Below are 13,371 nucleotides of genomic sequence, written 5' to 3'. Positions count from 1 at the left end.
AAATTTAATAGGAGAAACATCAGATGAATCTGACTGAGCTGTGTTTTGATTTTCAGACACTGATTTATGTCCCTGTCACTCCCACTCACTCTTTTTTTACTGTCCTCTTCTGGCTGCCATTTACATCCTAACAAAGCAAAACATAAAGGCTGTTTATGTGGTGTTAAACTAAAACTATAACTTTTAAAATATCCTGAAATAAATGGGAACAGACTGTTCTTTTTATGAATTTTAAAGAGGAGGAAGTCAAAGCATGGAGGAAACTGTGTGCTGACAACATCTCAGAGCAACATACCTCACAGTCCAAACTCTAATGAGCTCAAATGGGTAAACTCAGTTTACATTTTAAAAGAACACCATGCAGCCATTCCTGTGTTGGCTTTTCCAAGTCAGTTGAGTGCTTAGCTAGCTTGGTTAGCTTGCTGTTTCCACAAATAACATGGATACAATGCACACACAAGAGCTGCTAACTAGTGCTGAATGAGTGCTGCACAAACACACACACAAATACTCATCAGTACTCGAGCACAAACTTCTTCTTGATGTGTGAGAACATTTACCTCAGAAAGCATCAGAGAATTTCTTTAAAAATGCCCCAAATGCACAAACACATCAAACGAAATCCAGTTCAGGGACTCCAAGTGTGAGGACACACAGACCCCTAATTTTAAATCTAAATAAAATATAATACACCTCACATTTGTTTTGAAGAGAGAAACAGTCATTTGATTTCAAAATTATTTTTGTAGCTGGCGGCTGTAAATAACAACAACAACAACAAAAAGGGCTGCTGCTGTGATTTTGGATATTTAAACATGGGTATGACTCACTTTTAGTGACAGCCTCACGTGGTCATTAGAGGAGCTGCAGTTTATTTGAGCAAGTTTTGGTCCACAAAAAATCTGCATGAAGCTAGAAACATATTTGGGCCTCATAATGATTATTATGTTCTCTACTTATGAATAAGAGAAAACCCTAATACTGTATGGAGTCCCCCAAAGATCAGTCCTTGAGCCTCTGTTGTCTTTACATGCTTTCTTTAAAGGAAAATCCTTCAAGAATACAAGGTCACTTATCATAGCTATGCTAACGACACCCAGATTCATTTGGCTGTCTCACAAACGACTTTGATCCTGCCCTGAAAAACTGGAAGTCTGGATGCAACACAGTTTGCTTCAATTAAAGAGAGACATGTTTAAAACAAAGATGCACAGTTGCAACTTGAATCTACAGCCTGAATCCATGTGATAAATGTTAGTGTGATCAAAGTTTCACTGACCATACTAAGGCTGTAATCAAGTCATTTTACTCTTTCTGGCATCGTTGTATGATACTCAATTGTATATAGCATTTGTATTCTATTTCATTATATTGTGTACAGTTGTGTACAGTATCTTATTCTTATCTTATTCCAGTGTTTTTTCTTCTAATTTTTCTATATAACTTTGCACTGTCCACTTTCTGCTGTTACAAAACAAAACAAATTTCCCACTTATCCAGTGCGATCCCAGCAGGAAGCTTATTCATGCCTTTATTTATTTAAAAAACACGACCATTGGATAGTTAGTTAGTTCAAAATACTGCTACAAGAATTTTAAGGAAAACCAGGAGTGACATCACTGTGATTCTCTGCTCCCTGTGTTTGTTTCCAGAATTGAATAAAAAATATTCCTTACTGCCAGGGTTCTTTAGAATAAAAAAATATCCAAAATATTAATCAGTTCATCCAGGGCTGGCAGGGTACACCATGCACAGGTGACCTGACTATCACATAGAGACACAGGGAGCCACGGGTGATGAGAAATGAGCCTTGTGTGGTTCTAGAGCCACTGGTCTTCATCAGCTTTTCACCTTACATGTTTGCCATGAATCATTTTCTTTACAGGCCTTTTTTCTCTTCAAGAAACCAGCACTGTAAGAAAAAGTTGGTCCACAAACTTCCTCTTTAGCTCTGTATTGTTCATTAGTTTCAGCTCAACAAGCTGTTATTTCCCCTGCAGGCAGGCGACAAACAGCCATCTCCAGTCCTCTGCCCAGGGAGTGCTGAGAGGTAAATATAGCACAGGAAACTGATGCTCTGGTCACAGCAGCGCTCTCTCAGGTGCTTGTTAGAAGATTAAAAAAAAGGCACACAGTGTGAGACAGAAAAGGCCTGAAAACACAGAGTTTATAACAAGCTGTTTAAACTCCACGATCTGATGCTGAAGAGAAACGTCATCTCAGTCTGCAACCATGGTGACAGAGCCTCTGTTAAACTGAATGCTAATGTCAGTATGCTAATACTGATGTTTAACAGCTCCGAGGTTGGAAATTAAGTCAGTGCCACAACTGCAGTTCCTCTGCTGGCCACTTGAGGCTGCTTCCAACAGTGAGTCAGCATCTACTGTCTCCCACGTGAAAGTATCCAACCTTACAACTAAAATAAACTATTTTACAGCCTGACGTTGAAACTGTTTTAGACTCCATGAATGCGGTTTACCTTCTTAAAAACTTTGAGATGTGAACTCGTTATTGTTAAAATGATTAAAACTGTGGGCGATCGTGGCTCAAGAGTTGGGAGTTCGCCTTGTAATCGGAAGGTTGCCCAACAGTCTCGGTCGTTGTGTCCTTGGGCAAGACACTTCACCCGTTGCCTACTGGTGGTGGTCAGAGGGCCCGGTGGCACCAGTGTCCGGCAGCCTCGCCTCTGTCAGTGCGCCCCAGGGTGGCTGTGGCTACAATGTAGCTGCCATCACCAGTGTGTGAATGGGTGGATGACTGGATGTGTAAAGCGCTATATAAATACAGGCCATTTACCATTTAAATTTAGGCTATGGCTGCTTTGGTCGAGTCGACAGACATGGATCTCGACCTTAAGATCCCGATTGTGCTGTTGGCCCTCTGAGAACATTTTATTACCAATAATATGATTTGTGTTAGTTGTACTACAGCCTGTCCAAGGTACCTGTGATCCAGTTTTGGTGAGTAATTTTACACTATGAGTCAGATTGTGTTTCTCTGTGAACGCACCTGTACAGTTTTAGCTGGCCAAGCTAGCTCGCACTAATTGGTAAGTTAAAAAAAAAATATGACGAAAACCCAAATTCCTGATTACTGTCAGGTACCAACACAGTAGCTACTGTAGAGGATGCAACAGTGGGTATGTCCATCTCTGATGTGCAGTTTATAGAAAAAAAAAAAAGTTCAGTAACAAAAACCAGAGCATCTCGTCAAAGGGTTTTTATTCAGTATATATTACTGAGATCATTAAATAGACTTGTTCAATTGACAACAATCTAAACACAAATAAAGAACCATGTTTCAGTGTTCTTTAATATTTTCACATCAAAAATGAAAAAGAAGAAGCACTCTTTTATTAATAAACTGGTAGATGGAGTTTGATGGGATCTATTATTTAGGAAGCAAAGGGCAGAGAGAGGGGTTTTCACTCGTACATGTTTTTAGATTTAAGCATCTCGGTGGTTCTGTTGATCAAAGGTGAGATTTTTCATTTATGCAGTAATCTCCAGACTCGCAGATCTCGCCCTGCAGCCAAATGTCACCTCATTACTTCACAAAATAATACTGCTCAGCAATGTTCAGATGTCAGTATAAAAGACAAAATATGAGTTTATTATGCGCGACCTTCATCTGTATGGCATTGTTCTTTTAGGGGCTCTTTTACATTGGAGCAACTTTTTCATTTCAAAGTCACGGATATTTGAGACAGCAGTAACTGGGTTTTTGTTATGTCAGTTTGCATCCTAAAGATTTAATTCATATGAAATGAGCAATCAGAAAACAAACCCTCCTTCTCAAAAAGAGAAAAATGAAAATCTTCAGGCCACAAACACGGATGAAACCAAACCCTCAGAGAGGAGAAGGCGGCTGCTATCGGCTGGAGGAAAAGATGCTGAACAGGAAGTAGAAAATCGGGAAACAATCCAGGGTACTACATGAACATGTCATCGTAGCCAGGAGGGGGCATGTGGTCTGGATCCGGCCTAAAAAACAAAAACAAGAGAAACACACAGAGCTGTTGTTACTGTAGCCAGTGGAAGGTGGGTGGTTCGATCCCCGACTCCTGCTGTGCACACGTCTTAAGTCTACTTGGGCAAGGATCGAGTGTGAGTGCACAGATTGGACATAGATAAAAGTGCTGTATGAATGTGTGTGTGATTTGGTGAATGAGGAGTAACCAAGTGCTCAGCTGAATAAGAAGGTGCTGGCCCATTCACCATCGTCATATTTTATATACTGTCATTTTTTCATATTTTGTCTTATTTTTATTTTGACTCCTGGTGTTCAGGCTGAGGCCTGCAGGGCAGGGTTAGGTAATGGAGCAAATACACCGCCTGCCAATGATTAGTGGAGTCCACTGCCTGCTGTTGGACTGATTTTTGCTATTTTATTTGGAAAAGTTTTCGGTGTGTCTCCTTTATAATTCAAGATAATGCACAGTCAACCTGGAAAGCACAAAAGTTCTTGTTGCAGTGATTTCAGTTGTTCACAACACAAAGCAGAGGCTCTAACAATTAAACCCTCTTTAGTGCTTTCTGTCCTTTATTTTGGGCTGAAAAGCTTCATAACAGAAGCAGATTGAAAAACTGTGTATGCATTTCTGCACACTCACAGCACTTAAGGCTGCAAACAGAGGCATCCTTCATCTAATTATTTTCCTTATGGTTGTCTCATTTGTGAGTTTCATCTATATCAGTTTGGAGCTAGATAAATGCCAAGCAGGCGATTTTGCTTTGCTTCATTGCATTTGCTGAAAATGCTGCTGGGGACTCCTCTGCCTCTCCAGCAGGAACTTGAGCTGGACGGTCGCGGCTGTTGGACTGACACCGAGCGACTGGAACTTTAAACACACAATCTTACTACAGAACTAAGACGGGTTTTTTTTCCAGGACAACAGGCAACCTTTACTTGTTTATTAAATCTGGTTTATTAGTCTATTTAGCTATAGAGTCACTAAAATCTGTGTCTATAAATGAGGCTGGAAGGTGACTAATATACTTTTTTTTCTGTCATTATCTTCACGTTTATATCAAAAACAACAACTTTAAGGCAACTTTGCATGATTATCTAATAATCATGCAAAGTTTTATTTTACAATGAATCTTGAAAATGGCACCAAATGTTTCTGTAATACATAAGAAATTACACAACTGTTGTATTTAATTTGCTTCAAAGCTGCTTTCAATTTTCTTATTTGTTCTGTGAAGAATGTATCTTTCAGTGGAGTAAATCATACAAATCTAAGATGTTGTAACCATTATAAGCCTTTATTTGGATTGACACAGAGTCAAGAGCTGCCTCCATTATGTAAGGTGGCTCCTCAAAACTCTTTAAATTGCTAAAATGGAGAGGCCATCTGGTATTACTGAGATTAAAATGGGTGCAGCTTTGTTGTGTTTCATTTCTGCTGAATTAAATCTGGTGAAGCTGCAGCTGAGAAGTAAAAAAAAAAAAAAATCTTTAATAAGACCACTGACTGATTTAACGCTGCTCTTGGATTTGGATTTTTGATCAAGTCGAAAGATAAGATCTTTTTTTTTGAGAATTTATTTTATGTCGAAATTCAAAGTGTCTTTGACCCTTTGAGAGGTTCAGTGGAGCCTCACAGCTGAGGAGCTGTTACAGCCTGAATTAGTGCAGACAGATGGAGGTGTGTGTGTGTGTGTGTGTGTGTGTGTGTGTGTGTGTGTGTGTGTGTGTGTGTGTGTGTGTGTGTGTGTGTGTGTCTCTCACCCTGGTCTGTGACGTCCGACGGGTCCAAACGGATCGAAGCGAGCTCCTGGGGGAACGGCTCCAGGAGGCAGAATGTCTGGTATCCCACTAGACGGGTCAAAGCCAGAGCGAGGATAACCTGACCTCAAGGGGTCGACTATCATCCCACCACCACCACGAGAACTGAGGAGGGGAGGCGGAGTTCAGAGATTCAAGAGAAGGACACGTGTCAGCTGGTTTTGTTGACTTTGTCAAAGATAAACAGGCTACAGGTTTTATCTGAAAGTGTTTAAAAATAAATCACTAGTTAAGTAACATTAATGTTATTATAACATAAAAAAAAAATCCTAAACAAGTTGTACTTTCATGATTGTAATGGATGACGACGGAGCTAAAAACCACCCACCGCGGAGCGGCGGTTTCAAAAGTATTATCCAGCTTACACCACGCTCGACATCCAAACAAGACTGTTTCAAAAACAGACGTCGTAAAGAGCTCCCCAGTACAGAAATCAAACCAAAGAACAAAACGCTAATACACACTAAACACAACAAATAAAGTCCACCTTGAGTTGGTTTTTAAACACGCCCACTTTATCAGTGTACTTGAAGCACAGGTTAGGGGGGATAACATCTTGCAACACAACCCAAAAACATATACAAATGGATGCCCTCTGCCCTTTTTACATTGTGTACATGTGCTGTGGGTCATACTGGATCACTTGGCTGCCATTAAAAACCTCTCATGGGCCTTATTGGCTCTTCTGCAGGGCTCGGCCAAAAGCTCACCTTGTAAGTGAACCAGAAAAATCTTAAGGTGGGGTTGAGTTTAGCAATTATTAAAAACTGTAAGAAAACTAGTTACATAATAGCTGCGACTCAGTTTGGAGATGTTTGCTTCGTTCGAGTCTGAAAAGGGAAGTTGATGTTAAAGTGTCTTAAGCAAACTTTATTTCTAATGGCCAGAAGGAGACGACTCCTGGTGGTTATAAAGAAGTCTGTGGGAAAACGGCACTCTCTGAGACCTCATTAAACACTTTCCTGGAGATTTCATGGGCTGAGTCGCCTGTTTCAGGTCATACTGAATAAAACGGGGAGATCATTTTGTAAATTATGGCCACTTTTAAAGAAAAATAAGAGGACTGTCCAGTGTTCGCCCATTACCTTCAGATTTGTCTGTTACTCTCATTAACCTTGCTAGTCTCATCTGGTTACACAACACTAAGTGCTGACAGCAAAAATAATTAGGGCGAGATTTTAAGAGTGGGTGATGTCACAGTAACTATGTCCATCTTTTATAACATCTATACTGTAAAAAACAATGTGCCATCAGCCGCCTTCTGGACGGGCTAAATTTAGTCTCTAAAAACCATAAAGCACAAACATACCAACATTACAAACGTGACGAAAGCGCAACAAAGCAAGACAAGCATTGAGCAACTATGACCACAGGTGTGTTTTAACCAGGTTTTCATGTTTACATAGAAGCGAAGAGTCCCTGAATCATATATAGTGCGACTTGTAGAGATCTTTTAAAATGTTAATATCTTTTTCTGACTAAAATATGTTTGATTTTGAACCCTGTATGCCAAGCAATAGCTCTCTTTATGAAATTTATACTGGTGCCACTACCTGGACTAATTGTAGAAGAGTAATGCCTGCATACTCCTGGGGTAAAAATATCAATCAGTTATTAAAGGGCAGCTTTCAACAAAAACTTGGGTTTGATTAATTTGCTTTACTTCCACATTACAGTGAGGTATTTTGACAAGCTGATACTTAAAGCTACATATGGGGAAACAAGGAGATCAGATTAACCTTCAGTGATTTAAAAAGTGTCCTGGTGGAAGGTACTTCAATACAAAGCTTGTGTTAGCACAATAGAAAAGCTCGAGCTGATAAAAAATTAATGTTAAAACTAAACTTAGATTCTGAGTCTGCAGCTGCTTTTGTTTGTCATCTTTTCTGCGACTCTCTGACATCTGAGCTTAAAGCTTCGCTTTCAGCTGGACACGCGCCAGTAATCCAGAGCTGTCCGCTGCTGTGAGGGCCGACTGTTCATCCTCAAATCCCAGATTAGGGAAAACCCAGGAGAATGCTTAAATGCATGTCTGAGATTGAATTCCATAAACAGATTTAAAGGATTTAAACATGACAGGAAGAGACAGACTCACCCAAAGGGATCCAGATCTGCTCCTCCAGCTGCAAACGGAGGAACCATGGGGTCAGGCCTGAAACAAACACACACACACACACACACACACACACACACACACACACACACACACACACACACACACACACACACACACACACACACACACACACACACACACACACACACACACACACACACACACACACACACACACAAACATCAAAACCAGTTAAATACAGGATCAGTCTAACATCATTTTACAATGGAAAACAAACTACAACAGCTAGCAACGTGTCAAATACGTGAAACACAACCGACGATCTTCTTCACCAACATCTAATAAAAATAAATACTTTATTTATGCTCAAAATTCACCACTGCAAGAGCGAAAACAATAAAAACACCTTACAATAAAAGTAAAATTATAAAAATGTAAAAATCTTATATCATACAATGAGCAGCTTAAACGTAAAACGAATGTGTTATGAGGTGGTAAAGACTTTCTGTATGTGTCCATGTTTCTGAGGAGATAAAAGAGTGAGAAAAATGAGTTCGGCTGCATGTCCGCTAAGTGGTGCAGAGGATGGTCTGGGTCCATTAATTATCCATAGCCATTTACCACACACAGCCACGGTCATTTGGAGGACCTTCGTCAGTTGAGGAAGACATCCCAAGTGCGGTGATTCAAACTGAATTCAATGATATGACGAACTCTCTCAGGCATGTTAATGCATTCAGCATGCGCTTTAATATTCACGCCACTGAAACGCTCCTTCGCAGCAGCGTGTTCGAGAGGAGACTACTTTTCAATCACAATCCTTCCACATTTCTGGTTGCTGCCATGACAACGTCTGCAAGGAGCAAATCAAACTCCACTAACAGTGTTCCCTCTGAGTCTTAATCAGCTCACCGAGCTCGTCCATATCACTGACTAAGCGCCTCACATTCCCCATGATAATCAGTGGGACAGTTCCAGCACTGAAACCCCGGCATTTCCTCCTTTGGTCCTCTGGGATAATAGTAGGACTTACTTCAGGCAGTCAAATTGTCAGGACAACCAGAAGGTGAAGATTCTCAGAGCGAAACGTAAAGAAAAATCTCTGGTGAAAAACACACTTGATGGATGCTCAATCATCCAGGGAAGAAAATCCCCAAAAGCTGATTCTGTTCATCTGGACGCAACGTTTTCAGTGGGAGAAACTTTTCGTCACTCATCCAGGTGACTTCTTCGGTCTCAGCTGACTGCAGGTTTCCCCAATCTTATAAAGTGTACATTTGCATAATGACTTAAACTAGCATAACTGAAGGAACAATGGGCTGGGAGGTCAGTTCCTTGATCATTAATATGTAAATTCTCAAGGAGGGGGCCTAAGGGTACATCTCTCACCATCATACAGTGATCGCAGCCATTCCCCAACTCTCTGTGAATGGTACTCATGGACATTGATCAGTGGCCATTGATCACGGGCTTTGATCAGTGGTTGTTGATCAATGGTCATGTGAATTTGCATATCAATGATCAATTAACTGATCTGCCAGCCCATTGTTGGAAACAAAAGGTTTCTGCCACTGAAAACGTTACATCCAGATGAACAGAATCAACTTTTGTGGATTTCCAAAAAGAGCTGTGCCAGACGACCATATTAGGGAAATCCTCTCTTAGTGACATCATTTAGAGCCAAGAGTAGAAAAAATAGATCAGTTGTCATTTAGAGTGGTCTGAAAGCTGTACGTAATTGTACATACATGGACCTCATATAATTTGAACATTCCCTTTCCAGGCTTGTTTGAGACGACTGAATCTGGTTCTTTTTAGACATTAAAAATGCTCAACTTTGGGACGATAGTTGATGTAGAAAATTTAGCTTTATTGCATTTTGAATGCAGAATATTGATGTCCATTTGACAATCGCTAGCTGGTTCATTATTTTACATACATAGTTACCTTATTGATTATTAAAGTATTCTGATTCTGGTATATTTAAAAGAATGCAAAAATTTAAAAAAAATTACTTTTTAAAAGGCTTCCCATATGTGAAAACTTTTGGGAAGTCAGCTTTTGGGAGACTGAAGGACTGAGGAGACACAGTAAAGGAGTTGTTAGCACTGTCACCTCACAACAGAAAGGTTCCTGGTTCAAATCCCAGCTGGACTTTTCTGATTGTAGTCTAAAGGACTTTAAGTGGTCAGCAAAAAGCAACACGTTTTAAGAATCTGCGAGTTTAACTTTTGAAAACTAATTCTGATTCTCTAACATTTCCTAGATGTTTGGGGGGTAACAGTTTCCATCTTAACAAAAACATGTTATCTATTTATTTTATAATTCTCATTTATTTATTGATCCTACAATCATTATTTCACTTTAACTGGATCCTGCAGCTTAGAATCATCAATGACTAATGTCATTTATAAAAGACAGTTGCTCTAAGAGTAACTTTAAAAATGGAAACACACAGGCATGATTGATTCAGCTTCTAGTAAGACTGGTGGAGAGTCCCACATCTGATTCATCCAACCTTCAGGTCTTCAGGTTCTGCCCCCTCCCTTGTCTTGTCTTTGCTTTTGCCATCACTCTGCTTGTTTCTCTGAATTGTTACTCCCGAATCGTCTCTTAAGGATTCAGGAGTGCTTTCTTACTTTCTCTCCATTATCTTGGTCTGTTCTCCTCTTAACTTTTACTTTCTCCCATCTGTCACCGTTTCTCATCCTAATCTCCCTCCCCCTCTGTCTGCACCTCTCTCGGGACAAGGAGGTGACAGCAGGAGGTCGATAAAGTGCTGACATCATCTCGCATCTCATCTGAGCGGGTCATGGCTAAGAGGACGGGGGAGGAAGAGGAGGAGGGAGATGAGATGAGGAGTGAAAGTCAGAGTGATTCTGTCTCGCAGCTCTCGCTCACACATGTGCTCATGTTTCCATCACTTCAGATGACGTTACACTGACTTCATTTCCAGGATAACCACATTTAACATCACCAAACAAAATGCGCATTTTTATCAGAAAATGCTGCCATAAGTTAAATTTAAAGTCACTTTTAGTGGATGTTAAAGATTTTCACGTTTACTATAAATAAACAATGAACGAATTAAAAAAAAACAAAAAAACAACAACCCTGCTCTCTTCAGCTTTTGTTCTATCAAACATCACCCATTAAAACACCAGTATGTGCCAATGCACTGGTGTTTCTTAAAGTTAACTAGTTAAGCTTAGCCAGGTAGTGAACCACGTCTGCAGAGATGGACTAGAGTGAAATTAATCTAAGGGACTGTTTGGTTTATTCTTACTTTATTCTGACTAATGATTTCCTGCTAACATGGATAAATTGCACTCCATCTTATTTCACAAAATAAAATGTAAAAAAAGGACAGCTAATTTATCCAAGCTAACTTATTTGCTACATCTACCTGCCATTTTTCTATGACTACACTATAACATCTACTGTGACACACTAAGCAGATTTTTGCAGATGAGCTAAATTTAGCTCATCTGTTAGCACCATCCAACCACCCTGTGTTGGCTTTGCTTTGTGTCACTATGAATGACTAAAATAAATACTGTTCTAGACAGAAAGAAAGCTGTTGCCAAAACATTCTTTTCCACCAAAGAAAAATATGTTTAAACATTTTTAAATGGAGCTTAATTCATATCGTAAGTAGTTTTTAGTTTTTCAAATGTGTAGAATCATCAGGAAAATGCCAAGGCATCTGTTACAAAAGGTAGCCCAGACTCCCTGCCTTAACTATATGCTGAGCAATCGTGCTTACTTACAGTCAGCCGCCCAAAGGTCCATTTTCAGTAAGGAAAAAAAACTCCTTAGTTAATATCAAAGACAAAAAAGTTAGGCGTGGTCACAGCCCTGACCTCAGCAAACGCTTTCTGATGCCTTTATCGGCTCAATCAGGTCAAACTGATTAAAACATGAATGTATTTGGTAAATTGTGGAAATTCTAATTTTCAGAAATGATGATTATCCAGGGTACGTTCACTAGGTAATGACAAGCTGTTAACCTGTGAGACGACAATATCCTCAGCTTGTAAGTCAGATGCACTCCGGTCTTATCACGTCTGTTTCAAAAGAGACTTAACACACCAGAGAGTGGCTCCATCCATCTTTGGTACTGTCTATAGCTACGACCATGGATCATGTTATTTAATGTAATTTGGCAAGCTACATAAAATAGTGCAGCGTAATAGTGCAGGACAGGTGCAGGATATCATCCCTGTTTTGGCTAATGGCCGCTTGCTTGCGGACTGTGAACAAATATGAGAAGGAGAGTGATGACTAGTGTTTCACTAAGAGCCTTCAGACCTCTTTTCTTTACAACACTGTGTCTGTACTTACTGCTCTCTGACTCGCCTCACCCTAACCTTACTCAAACCTTCTGCTTAGCCCACAGGGTTTTTATCTTTTTTTTAAATTGATTTTATCGTTAACTCTGTTTCCCTGGGTCTTTTCCTGTGTGTTATGAATAAATCTTCCTTTTTTGGTACCGGTAGTGGTTTCATTTTGTTGTATTTATCCGCAACACCTTAAAGGCCGATCCGTGAAAATACTGTCGGACATAAACCGGTCCGCGGCGCAAAAAAGGTTGGGGACCGCTGATATAGAGGATGTTACAAAGACACACACACTTATTACACTCACATTCATTCTCTGGACACTTACCAGAACGTTAAACTAAGTCTTTCCTTGTAATAATTAATTTATGGGAACTTGCTTTGTGTCCCCAGAAGGGAATGTATAAACAGATTTAGGTCCCTGAACATGAGTAAAACACACACACACACACACACACACACACACACACACACACACACACACACACACACACACACACACACACACACACACACACAGCCTGAGCTCTGTCCTCATTTGCCAACAGATGCTCCGTCTAGACGTATTACAAGCCACAATCTCAGCACATCCAGGGGTGTGTGTGTGTGTATCAAATGCCAAAATGTCAGTCATAAATATTAATAACACGAGGCTCTGATGCCATGAAAATGTTAAGGATTACAACTTGTTGGTTGTTCATTGATTTTCCGTCATGTAGTTCTTTCCAAGTCTGCAAAGTGCAAACAAATCTAAAATCGTTCAAGGTTAAACTGGACTTTTAGACTGTTCGAATTTAATAAGTGAGTGAGTAATGCACATTAATGCACACAAAACCGGAAAACCTGAACAGGCCAGACTGCCAATGAATAGACTAAACTATATTCAGCCTGAGTAAAACTAGAAATACCACAAATATAAGGTTAAAACTTCATGAATGTACATTAGATTAATTACTTGATCCTATGCTGGTGGGAGAACCTCATTAATGAGCAAAAATAGGTGGATATAGAAAAATTAGTAAGCAAGGCATTCGTTATTATCTCTATTTGACTCATAGTTTCAGGCAGTATCCTCTTTTTTCCACAAATGCAAAAGAGAGAGAAACCAGGAACATTACAAATATGTGCCAACCATAACTGTGTGTCACACATGACAGTAAAATG

At 39.8% G+C, this 13,371-nt stretch overlaps 1 protein-coding gene across 2 annotated transcripts in view; it reads right to left on the bottom strand.

The window, feature by feature from the left end:
• Nucleotides 1-3,204: 3,204 nt before the first annotated feature.
• psmf1 (proteasome inhibitor subunit 1) overlaps nucleotides 3,205-13,371 on the bottom strand; it is a 15,133-nt gene continuing 4,966 nt past the window's right edge. For both annotated transcript variants that reach the window (XM_085407603.1, XM_085407602.1), the window contains 3 exons: nucleotides 7,886-7,942; nucleotides 5,734-5,895; nucleotides 3,205-3,983 (listed from right to left, as the gene is read on the bottom strand). In XM_085407603.1, the coding sequence (XP_085263729.1) occupies nucleotides 3,932-3,983; nucleotides 5,734-5,895; nucleotides 7,886-7,942 (271 nt within the window). In that variant the 3' untranslated portion in view covers nucleotides 3,205-3,931. The remainder of the gene's footprint in view (nucleotides 3,984-5,733; nucleotides 5,896-7,885; nucleotides 7,943-13,371) is intronic.

The sequence above is a fragment of the Rhamphochromis longiceps genome, linkage group LG5, assembly GCF_057381845.1.
Source record: "Rhamphochromis longiceps isolate RC_006_pf linkage group LG5, R_longiceps_female_GT1.1, whole genome shotgun sequence".
NCBI classification, from domain to species: domain Eukaryota; kingdom Metazoa; phylum Chordata; class Actinopteri; order Cichliformes; family Cichlidae; genus Rhamphochromis; species Rhamphochromis longiceps.
This window is presented reverse-complemented; position numbering and strand designations above follow the sequence as displayed.